We start from the raw sequence: 14,570 nt of genomic DNA, 5'->3' as shown, positions 1-14,570 counted from the left end.
CCCTCACCCCTCCTCACTCTGCTTGTTCTGCTTTACCTGGGAAAGCGAGGGCTTAAAGATTTCTATTTACTCTCACCTCAAAGGGGATAGTTTGATTCTGGAGCCAAATCTGAGTGGCCACGGCCCAGGAACACAGATTTAGATTTCATTTTCCAATGTGGAGGCAATTTCATCAAGTTTTTATACGTAACAGAACAAAGAAAGTCATAGATCGAAACACTTTTCAAATGCACTGTTGGAAACACCAGAGAGGCACAGTACGATGGAGGAATCTCCGCCATATGCCTCAGGTCCTACCTGACGACATGCTTACTTCGCTTTTGGGTTGGTGGACGCTAGTGCACTGCTAAGTTAATGCGTTCCAAAGGAAAACTGGTGCTCTGCCTGTAAACTGGAAGTGATTTGCCTAATGCTTGCAAAGCTGTTAGGTTAGGTACAGAGGAGGGTGATCCATGGCTCCTGAGAGGCCTGAGGAGGCCAAAGATAATTTGCCTCTGCACTTGGGGCATTTGGAACTCTGCAGAGCATTGCAGTTCTGATAGGTAATCAGAGGCTTTGTTCTGGAATTTCTTATCCATAGTTCTCTCTGTTGGCCAAGCATCACATTTTCTGCATGCTGGGACCACATATTATTTATTCAATATTATAATCATGTTCTTGATTATAATATAACAGCAGTCTGTTGGAGAGAAGAGATGGCTGAAGCCATTATGAAGAAACTCCTGGATTATGTGAAAAGTATTAGCTACCGTATCTGACTTATTTTTCATTTCTTTTGTCCTGTGTATCTGTTGTAACATTTACATGAGACATAGAATAAGAATATTATACTCTAAGTTAAGATAATTGAGAACACTTGTTAGCCAAGTGGAGTTAAGGTAACAGATGAAAGAAACATTTTAAACAACCAATATTGACACATTAAAAAACAGGCTTGACTGACTGTGTGTGTGTGTGTGTGTGTGTGTGTGTGTGTGTGTGTGTGTGTGTGTGTATGTGTGTGTTCAGATTTAGAGCACTTAAAAAATATTATCTTTTAGTTTCAGGTTTGTTTTGTTTTTTTTCTTCTGTTCAGCTTGACCTTATACCTATAACATTATGTGGAGTGGTATCTCTCGTTCTGAGGAAAAGAAGCTGCATTTAATATCTAAATGAACATAAGTCTTATTTGTGGATACTTACTGAATCTGTTTTATTCTATTGCTATCATGCCAGATTTAGTTTTGAAAAGTAAATGGAAGGCCACACTATAGAAGAAATTAGATAACAACATAATATTCCTTAAAAAATGTTTTGAACAGTATTATTTTTAAATGTACCATAACAATGTTATCTGTTAGAAATCATAATTTTATAGGATTTTTTTGTGGTATAATTTTTAAAAATTATTTTGATGGTCAGAAATGGAAATGAATTTTAGAAAGGGTCACCATAGTGTTGTCCATTTTATTTTTATTAGCAAATACAATACTTTAAAATTCATTTTTCTTTAATATTAGCTAGTTGTAATGTAGGACAACTTAAATTCTCATTTAATTAAGAAATACCAGCACTTAAAGAATAAACCATCATGAATGTTGTGATACATATATATGTGATATATATATGTATGTATATGTGTGTGTGTGTTTAATTTGTTGTATCTTAATAATTCAACATAAGTAGAAACAGGAATCTAATTGGTTAGACATACACACACATAGAATGTATTTTCTTAATAGGATAACATTAGTGTTGTAAGAATTTGGTTTGAGGGCTGGAGATGACTCAGTGGTTAAGAGCACTTGCTGTGGACTCAGTTCGGTTCTCAGCACCCACATGGTGGCTCACAACGATCTGTAACTACAGTTCCGGGGATCCCATGCCGGCTGCTGACCTCTGCAGATGCTAGGCATACATGTGGTGAATAGAAATACATGCATGCAGAACACTCACACGTATACAATAAGAAGTAAATCTTTAAAAAGGGGGTTTGGGTTTAAAACGTAGGTACCCCAAAATGAATTTCTGTTGGAAGATTTAAAATACGTTTTTGTCAGTTTAAAAAATAGATTTCTTCTATCCAAATTATACTGTATAATGAAAAAAAATTCTTCTTAGAAACAGTGAAAACACTTGAATCTCTGAAATAAACTGTAATTATATTCAAGTAAGGTAGGGGTTTGGGACAAGCAAAATAGTTACAACAGCGTGATTAAGGAAATGAGATATGTCATCCTCATTTTTAACTTCATCGACAACAAGATTAGCATTATTTTATCACTAGGAATACACTAAGTGAAATGTTCATTAAACATCATAGATAATTTTAAAAGTATCTATTTATAAGAGAATTTAAGAAACGAAAGTGAGAGAAGTAGTTACTTGGGGACTTGATTGTCAGTGTGGTTGGAGGTGCTGAGCTCCCAGGGTTTTGAAGCCCCTGTGATGTGTTCTGTCATGAAGTTGGCACATGTTTGAGGTGAGAAGTTGGAGTTTAAGCATTTATCTCCTTGAGTTTTGAGTACAGCCGAGGGTAGTGGTACCTGGAGACAACTCCTTTTCCCTAGTTAGAATGGAATCTTGGATGTGATGACCTTTCCTATCTCTTTTAGTTGCTGAAATCATCTGGTTTTCTTCATCCTTGAGAAAGACTCTGTAATTAAATCTGAATTTTTATTACCATATTTAAGTTTTTGTTTGTCTAAGATACTTTTTGTAAACACCACAAAGAACAGATCAATACTTAAGAAAACATTATTATTGTAAACAGAATGAAGCATTAATTTCCTGCTGGGTATTGAATTTTACAGTAAATTTAATAACCCTTATATTAAAATCAACTACAATTTAACTATATCTACTTTCTTTAAAAGAAAGTAGATATAGTTAAATTTTTCACAATCTTTCTTCAGTGTACATCACTCATAACATTATTGTCATCCATTATTTCATTTTGTAATAATCTTTATCTTACCATGCAATATCCTTTTGTTATAAAACCATTTTTCTTTTCTTTAACCTTTATTTTTAAACCAAAAATAATCGCTTAGGGAGCAAGAGGAAGGTGTGAGAGGTGCTGTAGGGAAGGAAGCAAAGGGGAAACTAAAATATGTATCTTAAACCCAAAACTTTTATCTCCCTCTCTTGATATTTTTATCATCATCATTAATATTACTGTTTTCATTTTAATAAAATTTAAAAAATAGTTTTTTAATCAGATGATTTAAAAGGACTCAGGAGCCTCTGTCTAAAACACAGAAAACATATGTGGTATTTAAAATATCTAACAGTTAGAAATTCAGCTAAAACCCTAATATTTTTGCGCTTTTTAAATAAAATATGAATTAACTATTTCTTAAAGATTTAAATAATTATAACAGACACTTGAAATTATTTTTGTTAACCCAGGATAGCTCAAACAATCCTGAATAATAAAAGAACTGCTAAAGGTATCACCAACCATGACCTCAAATTTTACTACAGAGCTATAGTAATAAAAACATCATGATATTTGCACAAAAACAGACACATTGATCAATGGAATGCATTTGAAGACCCAGATGTAAATCCACACACCTATGGACACCTGATTTTTCACAAAGAAACCAAAATTACACACTGGAAAACAACAGCATCTTTAACAAATAGTGCTGGTCAAACTTGATGGCTGCATTTAGATGAATGCAAATAGATCCACATCCCACCCTGTGAAAAACTCAACTTCACGTGGATCAAAGAAAGACCTGAATTTGACAGAGAGAAAGCGGGGAACAGCCTTGAACTCATTGTCACAGAAAGAGTCTTTCTGAACAGAACACCAATAGCACAGGCACAAAGATCAATAATTGATAAATGGGATCTCACAAAACTGGGAAGCTTCTGGAAGGCAAAGGACACCATCACTCAGACAAAGCAGCAGCCTACAGAATGGGAATAGATTTTTACCAACTACACATCCAATAGAGGGCTAATATCTAAAATATATAAAGGACTAAAAAAAAAAACAGGCATCAAGAAAACAACCCAATTAAAAATGGAATGCATATCTAAACAGCACTTAGAGCAATGTTCAACATCCTTAGCCATCAGGGAAATGCAGATCAAAACTACTTTGAGACTTTTATCTTAAACCTGTCAGAATGGCCCAGGTCAATAAAACAAATGACACCTCATGCTGGTGAGGATGTGGAGTAAGGGGAGCACTCATCCATGGATCATCCATGGCTGGTACGACTGCCAGTGTTTGTACCTCTGTGTCTATATATGTTTATTCTGCTTTTTTTTTTTTGACTCCTTGTTTTTCTGTTCATTTGTTTTTTATTTTATTTTATATAGATGCCCATTTGTTTTGTAGTGAGAGAGAGCAAAAAAGGATGTTGGTTTGGGTGGGAGGTGGGAAGGATCTGGGGAGGAGTAGGGGGCAGGGAACCATAATTAGAATATAATGTATGAAAAAACTATTTTCAATTAAAAAACGATTGTTTTTGTTAAAAAAAAAAAAGGATTCAATTTCCATCAAAGTTTGTGAGACATTCAAAGTAGGATTAAGCCTGACATTTTTACTTTATTCCTTTTCAGTCACCACCTGTTTACTTTTTTATTAAGTATGTTAATCATTTAATAAATATTTTATATAAACTATTTCTTTAAAACTAAAAGTGATGAGTATTTATTCAAATGTTATTATGATATAACTCATTAAGATTATCTGTAAACTTTAGGGTGTTTTTGTAAACCTTGACATAGGATTTTAAAATGACCTATCTTCTGCCGTCTGCTACCCCCTCAAAAAATGTTTAGAGTTATATGTCTTACATCATCTTGACAAAGATATGGATCTTGAAAAACCTACTTGTTTGTTTGTTTCAAAGAGGCAGTAGTGGTAAAAAGAAAATCCTTAAAGTCCTCGTATGTGTATACATACTCACCTACAAGCAAAACACATCTAAAAGCATGGAGATAAATCATCCTAGGCCTTGGAATAAGAAATTAGCATCTCAGAGGAAGGGTTCTATCCAATAGGAAAATGTATCTTGGAGCAGAGGTAATCCTCTTAAAATTAATTTATATCCTCAGACAATAGGGACCATGTCCTAGAGCCAGAATTGAGTCAAGGATCAAGGAGTTGCCATCTTGACCATAATTGTATAATTATGGTTATCTTGTCTTAAAACAATAAGACTTCTTACATTTTAAATAAAAAAACTCATGTTACTTCTCTCAAAGGAAGATCTCGGACCATTGGGGCCACCTCTGCTTGCTTCGGCACAGTGGCCACCTGATTGAATGTCTCCTCTTGGTCTTCGTTATTCTCTTGTTCTATGTACTTGTAGCCAAGCTCACTTAGCTTTTGGGGAAGATGGAGTTGGCACTTTTCCCTGAAGTTTTAGTTTTTGCACGAGCCTAAGGAACCTAGGCCAGATTGACGACTTTAGTTTACGTACTTCCAAATACTCAGGCACTGAGTAAATGATATTTAAACAGTGTAAGTACACGGAGACAGTGCATAGATAAGAGAGATTTTAAACCCCAAGATTCTGAATGCTGTTAGTCGAGGTTATCCCTCCTGTAATGCTCTCCTTTAAAAGGAAACTCAATACAAAAACTCTTTAGGAAACCTATAAATCCATTATTCTGCTTGTAGTTCAGTCTTAATGAAAACATTACATTTAACAGTTTTATGTTAAGATATGTTAAAAAAGAAATTATATGATTTTTCTGTTACCTATGACTCATAAAATGAAATGATTTTTAACTGACATTCATATTTATTTCAAACCTGTTCATGAAGGGAATCCTTATTAAAAATCTATGTACATAGGATTTAATTTTATAGCTTATTGAAATCTTTATCTTTTGATTCTAATGATGCTGTTTTATATGAATAATTCTCTTTTTAAGGTTTTATGAAACAATAGATACAAAGTTAACATTTTAATAATCTTTAAGATGTTAAGTGTACCCAAGTTTATAAGGCAGTATGTATTTATTAGGTCTTTTAATGTGTGACCAAAATACTCACATTTATAAAGCTTCACATGTATATCTTTTTTGACATTTTATTATTTAATTTTTTATACAGTATATTTTGATCATGTTCTTTCCCTTCCCCCAAGCCCTCCCAGCTCTGCCTACCTCCTTACCCACCCAACTTCATGGTCTCTCTCTCTCTCTCTCTCTCTCTCTCTCTCTCTCTCTCTCTCTCTCTCTCTCTCTCTCTCTCTCTCTCTCTCCAAAAACCCTGAAGTGTCCATAGTTTTATATATATATATATATTGCACAAACAACACATGAAAGACAGTTATCACAGAAACATATAACCCAATTACATGAAAACCTAGTTTTACAAAAAGGTAGAATGTTTATATCCCTATCTCATTGTGTTGTGAGAAAAGTTTAGTAATCCTGGAGCTGGTGGCACATGTTCTTAATCCCAGCACTGGGGAGGCAGAGATAGGCAGATCTCTGCGTTTGAGGCTTGATATGGATTCACAACACGCCCCCATGGTTGGGCATGATCGTGCATGCCCGGCGGGACCTAGTCACTTCCACCTAGTCATTTCTGGGTCAAAATGTGTTGCCTGATCAGGACCCCGTGGCTTTGCGTGGTTGCGTAAAGCACGCAGCGCAACCATGTGATCTACGCGCATGGGTGGAATAGCCACATGGATCTGTGTGCGCAGGCACAGCCCAGCCTTTATAAGCCAGCGCCATGATTCCCGGCCCCACTTCACTCACGTGTCTTTCCACAGGCCTGTGCACACCTGTCCCTCTCCCTTATCTTAATTAAACTCTTGTTAGTGGATTCTGTCGTGTTTCGTGACGTTTACTCGCAGGGTAAGAGCGCTGCAAATAACCAACAAGGCCAGCCTTGCCTACAGATAGAGTTCTAGTACAGCCAGGAATACACAGAGAAACCCTGCCCGCCCCCCTCCTCCCATAAAAAGCATCAAAGGTCAAAGGTTAAGTTTATCAAGTAGAGTTGAGGTAATATCTCATAATCTTTCTTCTTTTAAAGAACTAAATAGCTGAATGGGTTATTTCTTTGAGCATGAAATATTTTTCTCAATTTTTCTTTAGGCCAAAGCTGTTTTTTTTTTGTTTTTTTTTTTTTTTAAACACTTTAAATTTATAATGAGACTAAATTATATTTTCCATGCTTGCTTTTGTATCTAAAAGAAAATTCAAAGAAGAGTATAGTGTTTTGGATCAGCCTCATCTGCCAGCTCAGTGTTAATCTGGTATATTGTCCCCTTCCTAGACAGGGCAATGCTGGCTGTCTCTTCCCCTGTGTTAGGCAGCGTAAACCTGTCCCATGTAGCCATTTACTTAGCATGTACCCAGTTCTAACCCTCAGAGGGATACCTTTTCCCTCTGGGTATCCCTGGAGGCCCCTGGATCAGGGATGCTTTCTAGTTTAAGGTTTAAAGACACAGAAAGACACAGATGTACACAATAGCTTTCTTTCTTTCTTTCTTTTTTTCTTTCTTTCTTTCTTTCTTTCTTTTTTTTTTTTTTTTTTTTTTTTTTTTTATAAAAAACCTCTTATAAGGTGAGAACACATGGATTTAAGTTGATCTTTTTTGACCTTAAAAATTCTAGAAGTCAGCCCCTTCTCAGAGCACTCCAGGGAAGGAAACTGGCAGGTTCCCTTTGTTATTATTAGCTTCCCAGAAAGCTGGGCATAGGCTGGAACGCAAAGACTAGAGAGCATGGATTGAGAGGGAGTGTGGGGGTGGTTATTCCCTGGGGAAGGAGCTCTCTCTCCATCGGGCTCTCCTGGTGGCCAGAGACTGCCGCCCTTCAGGAGAAGCTTTGGCACCAGCTGTGGGTTTTGGCCTGTGCTCAGGCACCTTCTCACTTTGTCCCCAGCAACACAGTTGCTGGGTCACGGGGCGCCTCACCTCAGTGTGGCCACCTTGAGCCAGGGTGATCTTCCTGAGGCCACTGGGCTCCAGTGCTCCTTGAGACTGGGGGAGTTGGTGGTGGGTATATTGAGGTCTCAGTGTCTCGCTTCTTTTTCTTCCATTCACACAGATGTTTGAGGCTAGTCTAATGAAGATAATTGAAAAGTGACTAGAATATCACATTTTACTATTTGAGTCAGCTTTAATTCATGTACCGACTGGCCTTTTACACCTTGGATATTTTTATCCTATTAATCACTTTAAAACATTGTCTTATATCATGTCTAGGAAATTCATTATAAGCCCCTTTAAGAGAGAAGGCTTTGTGACAAAAGCCAGCTGCCCAGACATTTCCCCTCTCCTCACCCATCCCCCAGCAGGCTGCAGAAGCAGTGTGTTGGCATGGCTCCAGAGTTCCTGAGTGACAGAATTGTTCCCTGGCCAGGAATGAGAGGAATCTGCCCGCTTTGCTTTGGAAGAGGGCTTGAGCTGCTTTGCTGGCTTCCGATTTGAAACCTCCCTCCCAAGCCCTCTCCAGCCTCGGGAGTGCTGCTTTAACATGTGCAGAAGTCTTACTGTTAAACATGCTTCTTGAGTCTACTTCTTAATTTCAAGAAAGCCTTTCTTTAACATGGAAGAACTGAGTTACTTTTAAGCTGTCGTCCCACTGATACAAATGGACACCAACGATTGATTTCTGACTGTTTCTCACCTGGAGCTGCTCCCAGGCTCTGAGGCTCTGCTCTTCCCTTCTTCATTGTACTTTGAGGTGAGAGAGTGTAGCCATTTGAAAGGCTTAGGCCAGGAAATGATTGGCCGGCCATTGTCGATGGAATTTGTTTATCTTTCCCACTCCTACATTCCTAGACTGTGAGAGAACTGGGCATCCCTGGGAGCACACTTGGGCTGTGGCAGACCCTACGCTGGCTTTCTTTTTATTCCAGGCTTTCTTCCTCCTTTGGCAAGGAACTCAGGGAGCCCCATACAAACATTTCTCAAGGGTTCTGCTACTTAACATTTGTTAAAATAAGTGTTGAGATAATTCTAATGAGCTTCCAGGCCATCACTGTCAACTAGAAGTGTAATGTAAGTGACATTTTTCCCCCTGTTAGTCAAATTTTAAAATAAAAGAAGTAGATAAACTTATCCCCCCTCTCCCCACCTCCCAGTGGTTGGGATCAGCCTCAGGGTCTTGCACATACACTGTGTCGCTGAGCAATGCTCTTAGTCCTGTGTATTCTTAACCTTAAATATCACAGGTAGAATGATCAGGGCATAAAACGAATGTAGAAATTATCCTTTTGAATGTTTTCTTGTTTCTTTTCTGTCTTCAAAAACTCACTTGTCTTAACCACCATGCAGGTAGGTGTCCTACTGGTCCACATAAAACCAGTTGGTAACTTACACTGGTGATTACTTTCCTATCAAAGTGGCCCACGAAAGAGTCTGAGTCTGGACCTGAATGTCCACAGATAAGTAGAGAGACTTCTGACTTGTGATAAAAGGTCCCTATGAATGAATTCCCACATCATGTGTGTGAGGTCACCAGAAGAGAGGCTGGCCGATGGAGTGTGCTCTGTCTGAGGCAAGGGTTGGCAGTGTGGACAAGAACCAGTACCCAGCACAATTCTGGCTGCATTTGCTCACTCAGAAGCCCTGATACCCACTGAAAATTGTGAATCTTTATTTGTTTGTGATTAGCACTTGGTTCTGTTTTTCTACCCAATTATTTTTCAAGGTCATATAGTTTTGTGAAATAGGATTGGGTTTTGATACTAGCTCATTGCCTCATGTTTCATATTACACCCTGATTTTTCCAGGTCCTTTCAGTTTTCTTCTTTGGTAAGATTATGAAGTGCTGAAGGTCATTGCTGAGTCAGTGTAGGTGGTTGTGGAGGAATTTCAGCCATTGGAGGATTTCTACGCTGTCTCTGTTCTAGACAGAGCATCTCAAGCTCTGATGTGGAGGTGACTCTGGGGGATCTGGTCAGTGGGTTTGATGCAGGAGTTTGAGGTGAGCCTGAGCTTTTTCATTTTCCACAAACTCTCAGGGGATGTTATATTGCTGGTCCTCAATCCGCACTGGGAGCAGCAATGATAATGGTGCCATGGTAACAAAACTCTAGGTACTTGTAGGTTTTCACCAACCTGCTACAAAAAAGAGTAAAATGAGAATAATATAGTGAGATTTCTCCCCAAGCTAAAAGTACTCTTGTTTTATATCTTTTTAAAATTCAGAGATAATTTCTTCCCTGCCTTGTTACCATGGTTATTGTAAATGGTAGTTATTATTTTTTAAAATGACCTTTCATGGCAGAATTCAAAGCTAACAACACTTCATGCTCTATGTTAATAAAATAAAATAAGTACAGTGCATTATAAACTTCTGAAGTCTGATGTTATCCGCCTTCTAAATTAGCAGTATGCTTGTCATTTCTTTCTCAGTGTTTATAGCATTTTATAGTGATATAATTGCTTGGATAGTTGCACAATGTCACTTTCTCCACTGGCACTAGGCTCCATTATTTATTACTGTTGTTATTATTAGTTTAGATCGCTTTGTCCCTAGTGTTGTGAGTTAGGTCCTGATATCCACTGATTGGCAATCAGATTGGACATTCAGGGTGGCTTTACTCTGACTAGTTCTTGGTGGGAGGGTTGACATAGTTGTAATATATAGAATACACAAACAAGTGAGGACGTATTATCTTCATTTTTTTGAAATCTCAAAACACTCCTATTTGAGATTTAGTTAATGATGATCTTATCTCTGATTGGCCAGATCTAATCCATTTACAGTACAAACCTGTGCTGTGTGTGTGTGTATGTGTGTATTTTCAATTTTACATTGAAAATTTATGAACTTCTGAGTACTTAAAAATGTTGTACTTTATATAGTTTATAAAGACACTTCTTTTCATTTAGGCAGATTCAGTTGAAATCACAGAATATTGTGACATTGCATTAAATGCACTGCACTAATACATAGCTATAGGAGGTATGGTGGCTATGAATGTGTGTTTGTACTCATTCCTGCTAGGCCACATTTCCAATTAATCTGTAAGAAGTGTGGTAAATGTACTTTTATTTCTTTAAAACTTAAACTACTTAAAAAGTAATTGCAAACATCTTATGACATCATTACATCTCTTAGTGTAGTTAGACTTAAGCATTTGCATATATATATGTTGTGAAATACTAGTTGAAGATATGTTATATTCATTTATGCTGTGGGATATTTGTTTAATGATGCAAAGATGTGTTGCATTTTTTTATGTTGCATTTTCTTAACTCTGTGAAACTCTGTTATTTTGCCTGTCTAAAACACCTAATGGGTCTAATAAAGAGCTGAATGGCCAATAGCTAGGCAGAAGAAAGGATAGGTGGGGCTGGCAGGTAGAGAGAATACATAGGAGGAGAAATCTGGGAAGAAAAGATTGAGGAGTGAGAAAAGGAGAAGAGGAGGACATCAAGGGCCCAGCCATCCAGCTACACAGCAAGCCATAGAGTAAGAAGTAAAGAAATATATATAGAATAGAGAAAGATAAACCCCAGAGGCAAAAGGTAGATGGGATAATTTAAGTTAAGAAAGGATGGTTAGAAAAAAGCCAAGCTAAGGCTGGGCATTCATAAGAAACAATCAGCCTCTGTGTGATTATTTGGGAGCTGGGTGGTAGGGCTCCCAAAGAGCCCCAAAGAGTAAATACAATTATTAAAGACAATACAAATTACTTCCTCATTTTGCATTTATGCATTAGTTTATGTATTTTACTGTTTTTCTCCCTCTGTTTAGATAATGTCTCTGTAGATTACAACTCTCTGTTTTCAAAAGATGGAAGATTTGGTGCCAGCCTGGTCTACATGGTAAGCTCCAAGATAGCCAGGGCTACATAGAGAGACCCTGTCTCAAAAAACAAAACAAACATACAGAAAAAAAATTGAGGAGCCTCTCATGTTTGGTAACATGCTAATCATATATTCAGTTTATTTATGTAGAATGTTCATTCAACTTCTGTTTACAAGGTCACCCACAATACTAGTGACAAGCTAACAAATCGCTGTGTGAAAAGTCATGGAGAGTGTTTCATGAGTGCCTCTGTGGCCAGGGCAATGGCTTGCCAGGTGGCCTACAAGTCAGACTCCTCAGGAGGCCCAAGCCTGCTACCTGGGCTGTGTACTCTATGTCACATTTCTTGTTAGGGCTCACTGACCATCGTGGAAGGAGGGGCTTGGCTGATGTAGTGGTGTGGAGATTAGTGGTAGAGGGATGAGGTAGAGTTCATGAGTAGAACCTGATGCTGGTCAAGTGAATAGCATTACAGTATGTTTGAACTTTCTAGAAAGAAGTTATGATCCCTAGACTAGGAATTAGTATTGCAAGAAGTTTCTGACAATTTTGTGTTTTCTGTTTAGAATGATTAAATATTGGCACTTATGGACCTACGAGAATGTCTTCCTCAGCATTTACCTTGGGGTTGGGCCCAAAGGCCAAAGACCAAAGGGGTGTGCATAGTATGTACTTTCTGCATCAGAGAAGGCTCTTGGGGTTGAGTTGGGATAAATGCTAGTAGGTGCCAGAGCAGAAATCTCCTTCAAGCACAAATAATTTCAGTCTGTTGGATGTAGCTAGAATATGGCTTATTAATTGGAACTGGAAAGACACTCAAGGGTAAGAATAAAAGGTCATTTAAAGTGAATCCACTTATTATGAAGATCAAAATTTCATGGCTTCTATGCATAGAAAATTTGATTGAATTTGGGTCTTCTATGAAATAAATCTATAACCATGAAAAGAAACCAATTTTCATTCTTTACTTGCAATTATTTTCTAATTCTTAGAAAAACAATGATATAAGGATTTGGGGGGCATTTTCTTATGAAAACTACATAACATAATTTGCTGTGCTTTAGCATAATTATAAAGTAAGCTTTATGTATTCATTTTTATTTATAAGGTATTAAAATAATTTTATACATGTGTTTTGATCTTAATGCTTACAACTGTGGATTCTTTTCCTCTTTAGTTGTGAATTACAGAGAATGCAGTCATTCTTATTTTCTGTGGTCTTATGTTATTTAAGCAGTTTCCCAATCACTATTTTCATTCTTGAGTATTGTATCTGTTTTTCAGTATTGCCATGGTCTATGATGTAGTCGGTATGGAGGGAGTATTTGTTGAACCAATTTTAGAAGTGTGCCTTTTCTTGAATAATTTCGAATTATGACAGTGTTTGAGGATACAAATTTCATTGCAGATTTTCTTCATAGCTCTTGTATTTTTAATGTATTTTGTGATGATCACAGTGGTTTGAAGAATAATGAACATTCATCCTTCACAGTTTGTATTACAGGATCTTAAGCAAGGCAAGGTTTTAAATACTTGATAGATGAAATTGTCAATATTATAAATTTATATCCCTCTATGATTTAGTATGATTTCACTGAGTTTTGCAGTGTTATTAATTATAAAAATTAGCTCAGTATCTTTTTTATGTTATATTTTATATGGTAATATTTCCATCTAATATGTGAATCATGGTTATTAGGTGTTTGCCTCAAAGAGAACTCTTTGTTCTTCAAAATTAATAGTAATTACAGAAAGCCTCCACACTGGATAGCATCTGTGCAGGGATCTTTCCCCTCAATGTTATGAGTAATTATCAATCATGGCCAAAGAGTCGGCTTGTAAATTATGAATATTCTGCAGACAATGAGGCCTCCTTTTCTGATGCAGAGATAATGCTGGAGTTAATGGAAGCGCCATATGCCTAGAGGGAGATGTCATCACGACAAACATTTAGTTTGTCAAAGTGACATTTAGATGACTATAAGCAATATTAATCCAGTCATAAGCTCCTGTCAAGCTTAGGTCTGATTTTAAAAGTATCTATTTTAGGCTTATTTGGTTATTACTGTCTAAGGGAGCACATGGTATAAAACCATCAAACCTTTAGGGTGGAAAGTAAAAGTGACATAAAATTCATTGGTATTTGGAAATCTTTTCACCAACTGTTGAGCACACTCTTTCTGCTTGATGGTTTTTTCTATTTTATTGTGATATATTAGAGTTTTTTCTCCTGTATGTTACTATTTCTGCCCTATATAGGATGAGGTGTTAGCAAAAGGAAACTGTACAGTATATTAGGAGGTCATCATCCGAAGTCTTTTGATACAATACAGTCATCTCTAAGGTCCTAAAAGCAGATCTCCTCCAGGGAGGAGCATGGTGTGCAAGAAGACCTTCCAGGAGCTGTGCCAGCCTGGTGGATGGGAGAGAACTGATGTTTAGGCTGTCGGCTGCTGTCTCCTCTTTCCTAAAGTTGAGTTACCTGAGCTCATGCTTCTGCCATGTCCTGACATTGTGCAGGGACTTCTCCCCCACACTTTCCTCGGCTACACTGCTGTCTCGTTTTACAGCGAAGCAAACAAATTTGAACTATTCTTCTCTGCCTATAGTCATTTTCAGAGATTTTATTTATTTTATGTGTATGAGTATTTGCATGAATCTCTGGAGTCCTCTTGCCGCTGTGTCTCCAGCACTGGGGTACAAATGCTTGCTGCATACCTGGCTTTTTATGAGGGGTGGGGGGCGGGTATCTGAACTCTGGTTCTTTTGCTTGCATGGCAAACACTTTACAGACCAAGCCTTCTCCCTAGCTTTGACTGTGACATACTGACTCA

The 14,570-nt window shown here is 37.4% G+C and overlaps 1 protein-coding gene across 3 annotated transcripts in view; it reads left to right on the top strand.

Moving 5' to 3' along the window:
- Cdk14 (cyclin dependent kinase 14) overlaps positions 1-14,570 on the top strand; it is a 557,745-nt gene that overhangs the window by 28,738 nt on the left and 514,437 nt on the right. Inside the window, exon 1 of one of the 3 annotated variants that reach the window (XM_076566274.1) lies at positions 11,733-11,753. The exons of the other annotated variants lie outside the window; for them this stretch is intronic. Within the exon in view, the coding sequence (XP_076422389.1) occupies positions 11,751-11,753 (3 nt within the window). The 5' untranslated portion in view covers positions 11,733-11,750. Of the gene's footprint in view, positions 1-11,732; positions 11,754-14,570 lie in introns of those variants that run through there. 3 annotated transcript variants of the gene reach the window in all.

The sequence above is a fragment of the Peromyscus maniculatus genome, chromosome 3 (genome assembly GCF_049852395.1).
Source record: "Peromyscus maniculatus bairdii isolate BWxNUB_F1_BW_parent chromosome 3, HU_Pman_BW_mat_3.1, whole genome shotgun sequence".
Lineage (NCBI taxonomy): Eukaryota > Metazoa > Chordata > Mammalia > Rodentia > Cricetidae > Peromyscus > Peromyscus maniculatus.
This window is presented reverse-complemented; position numbering and strand designations above follow the sequence as displayed.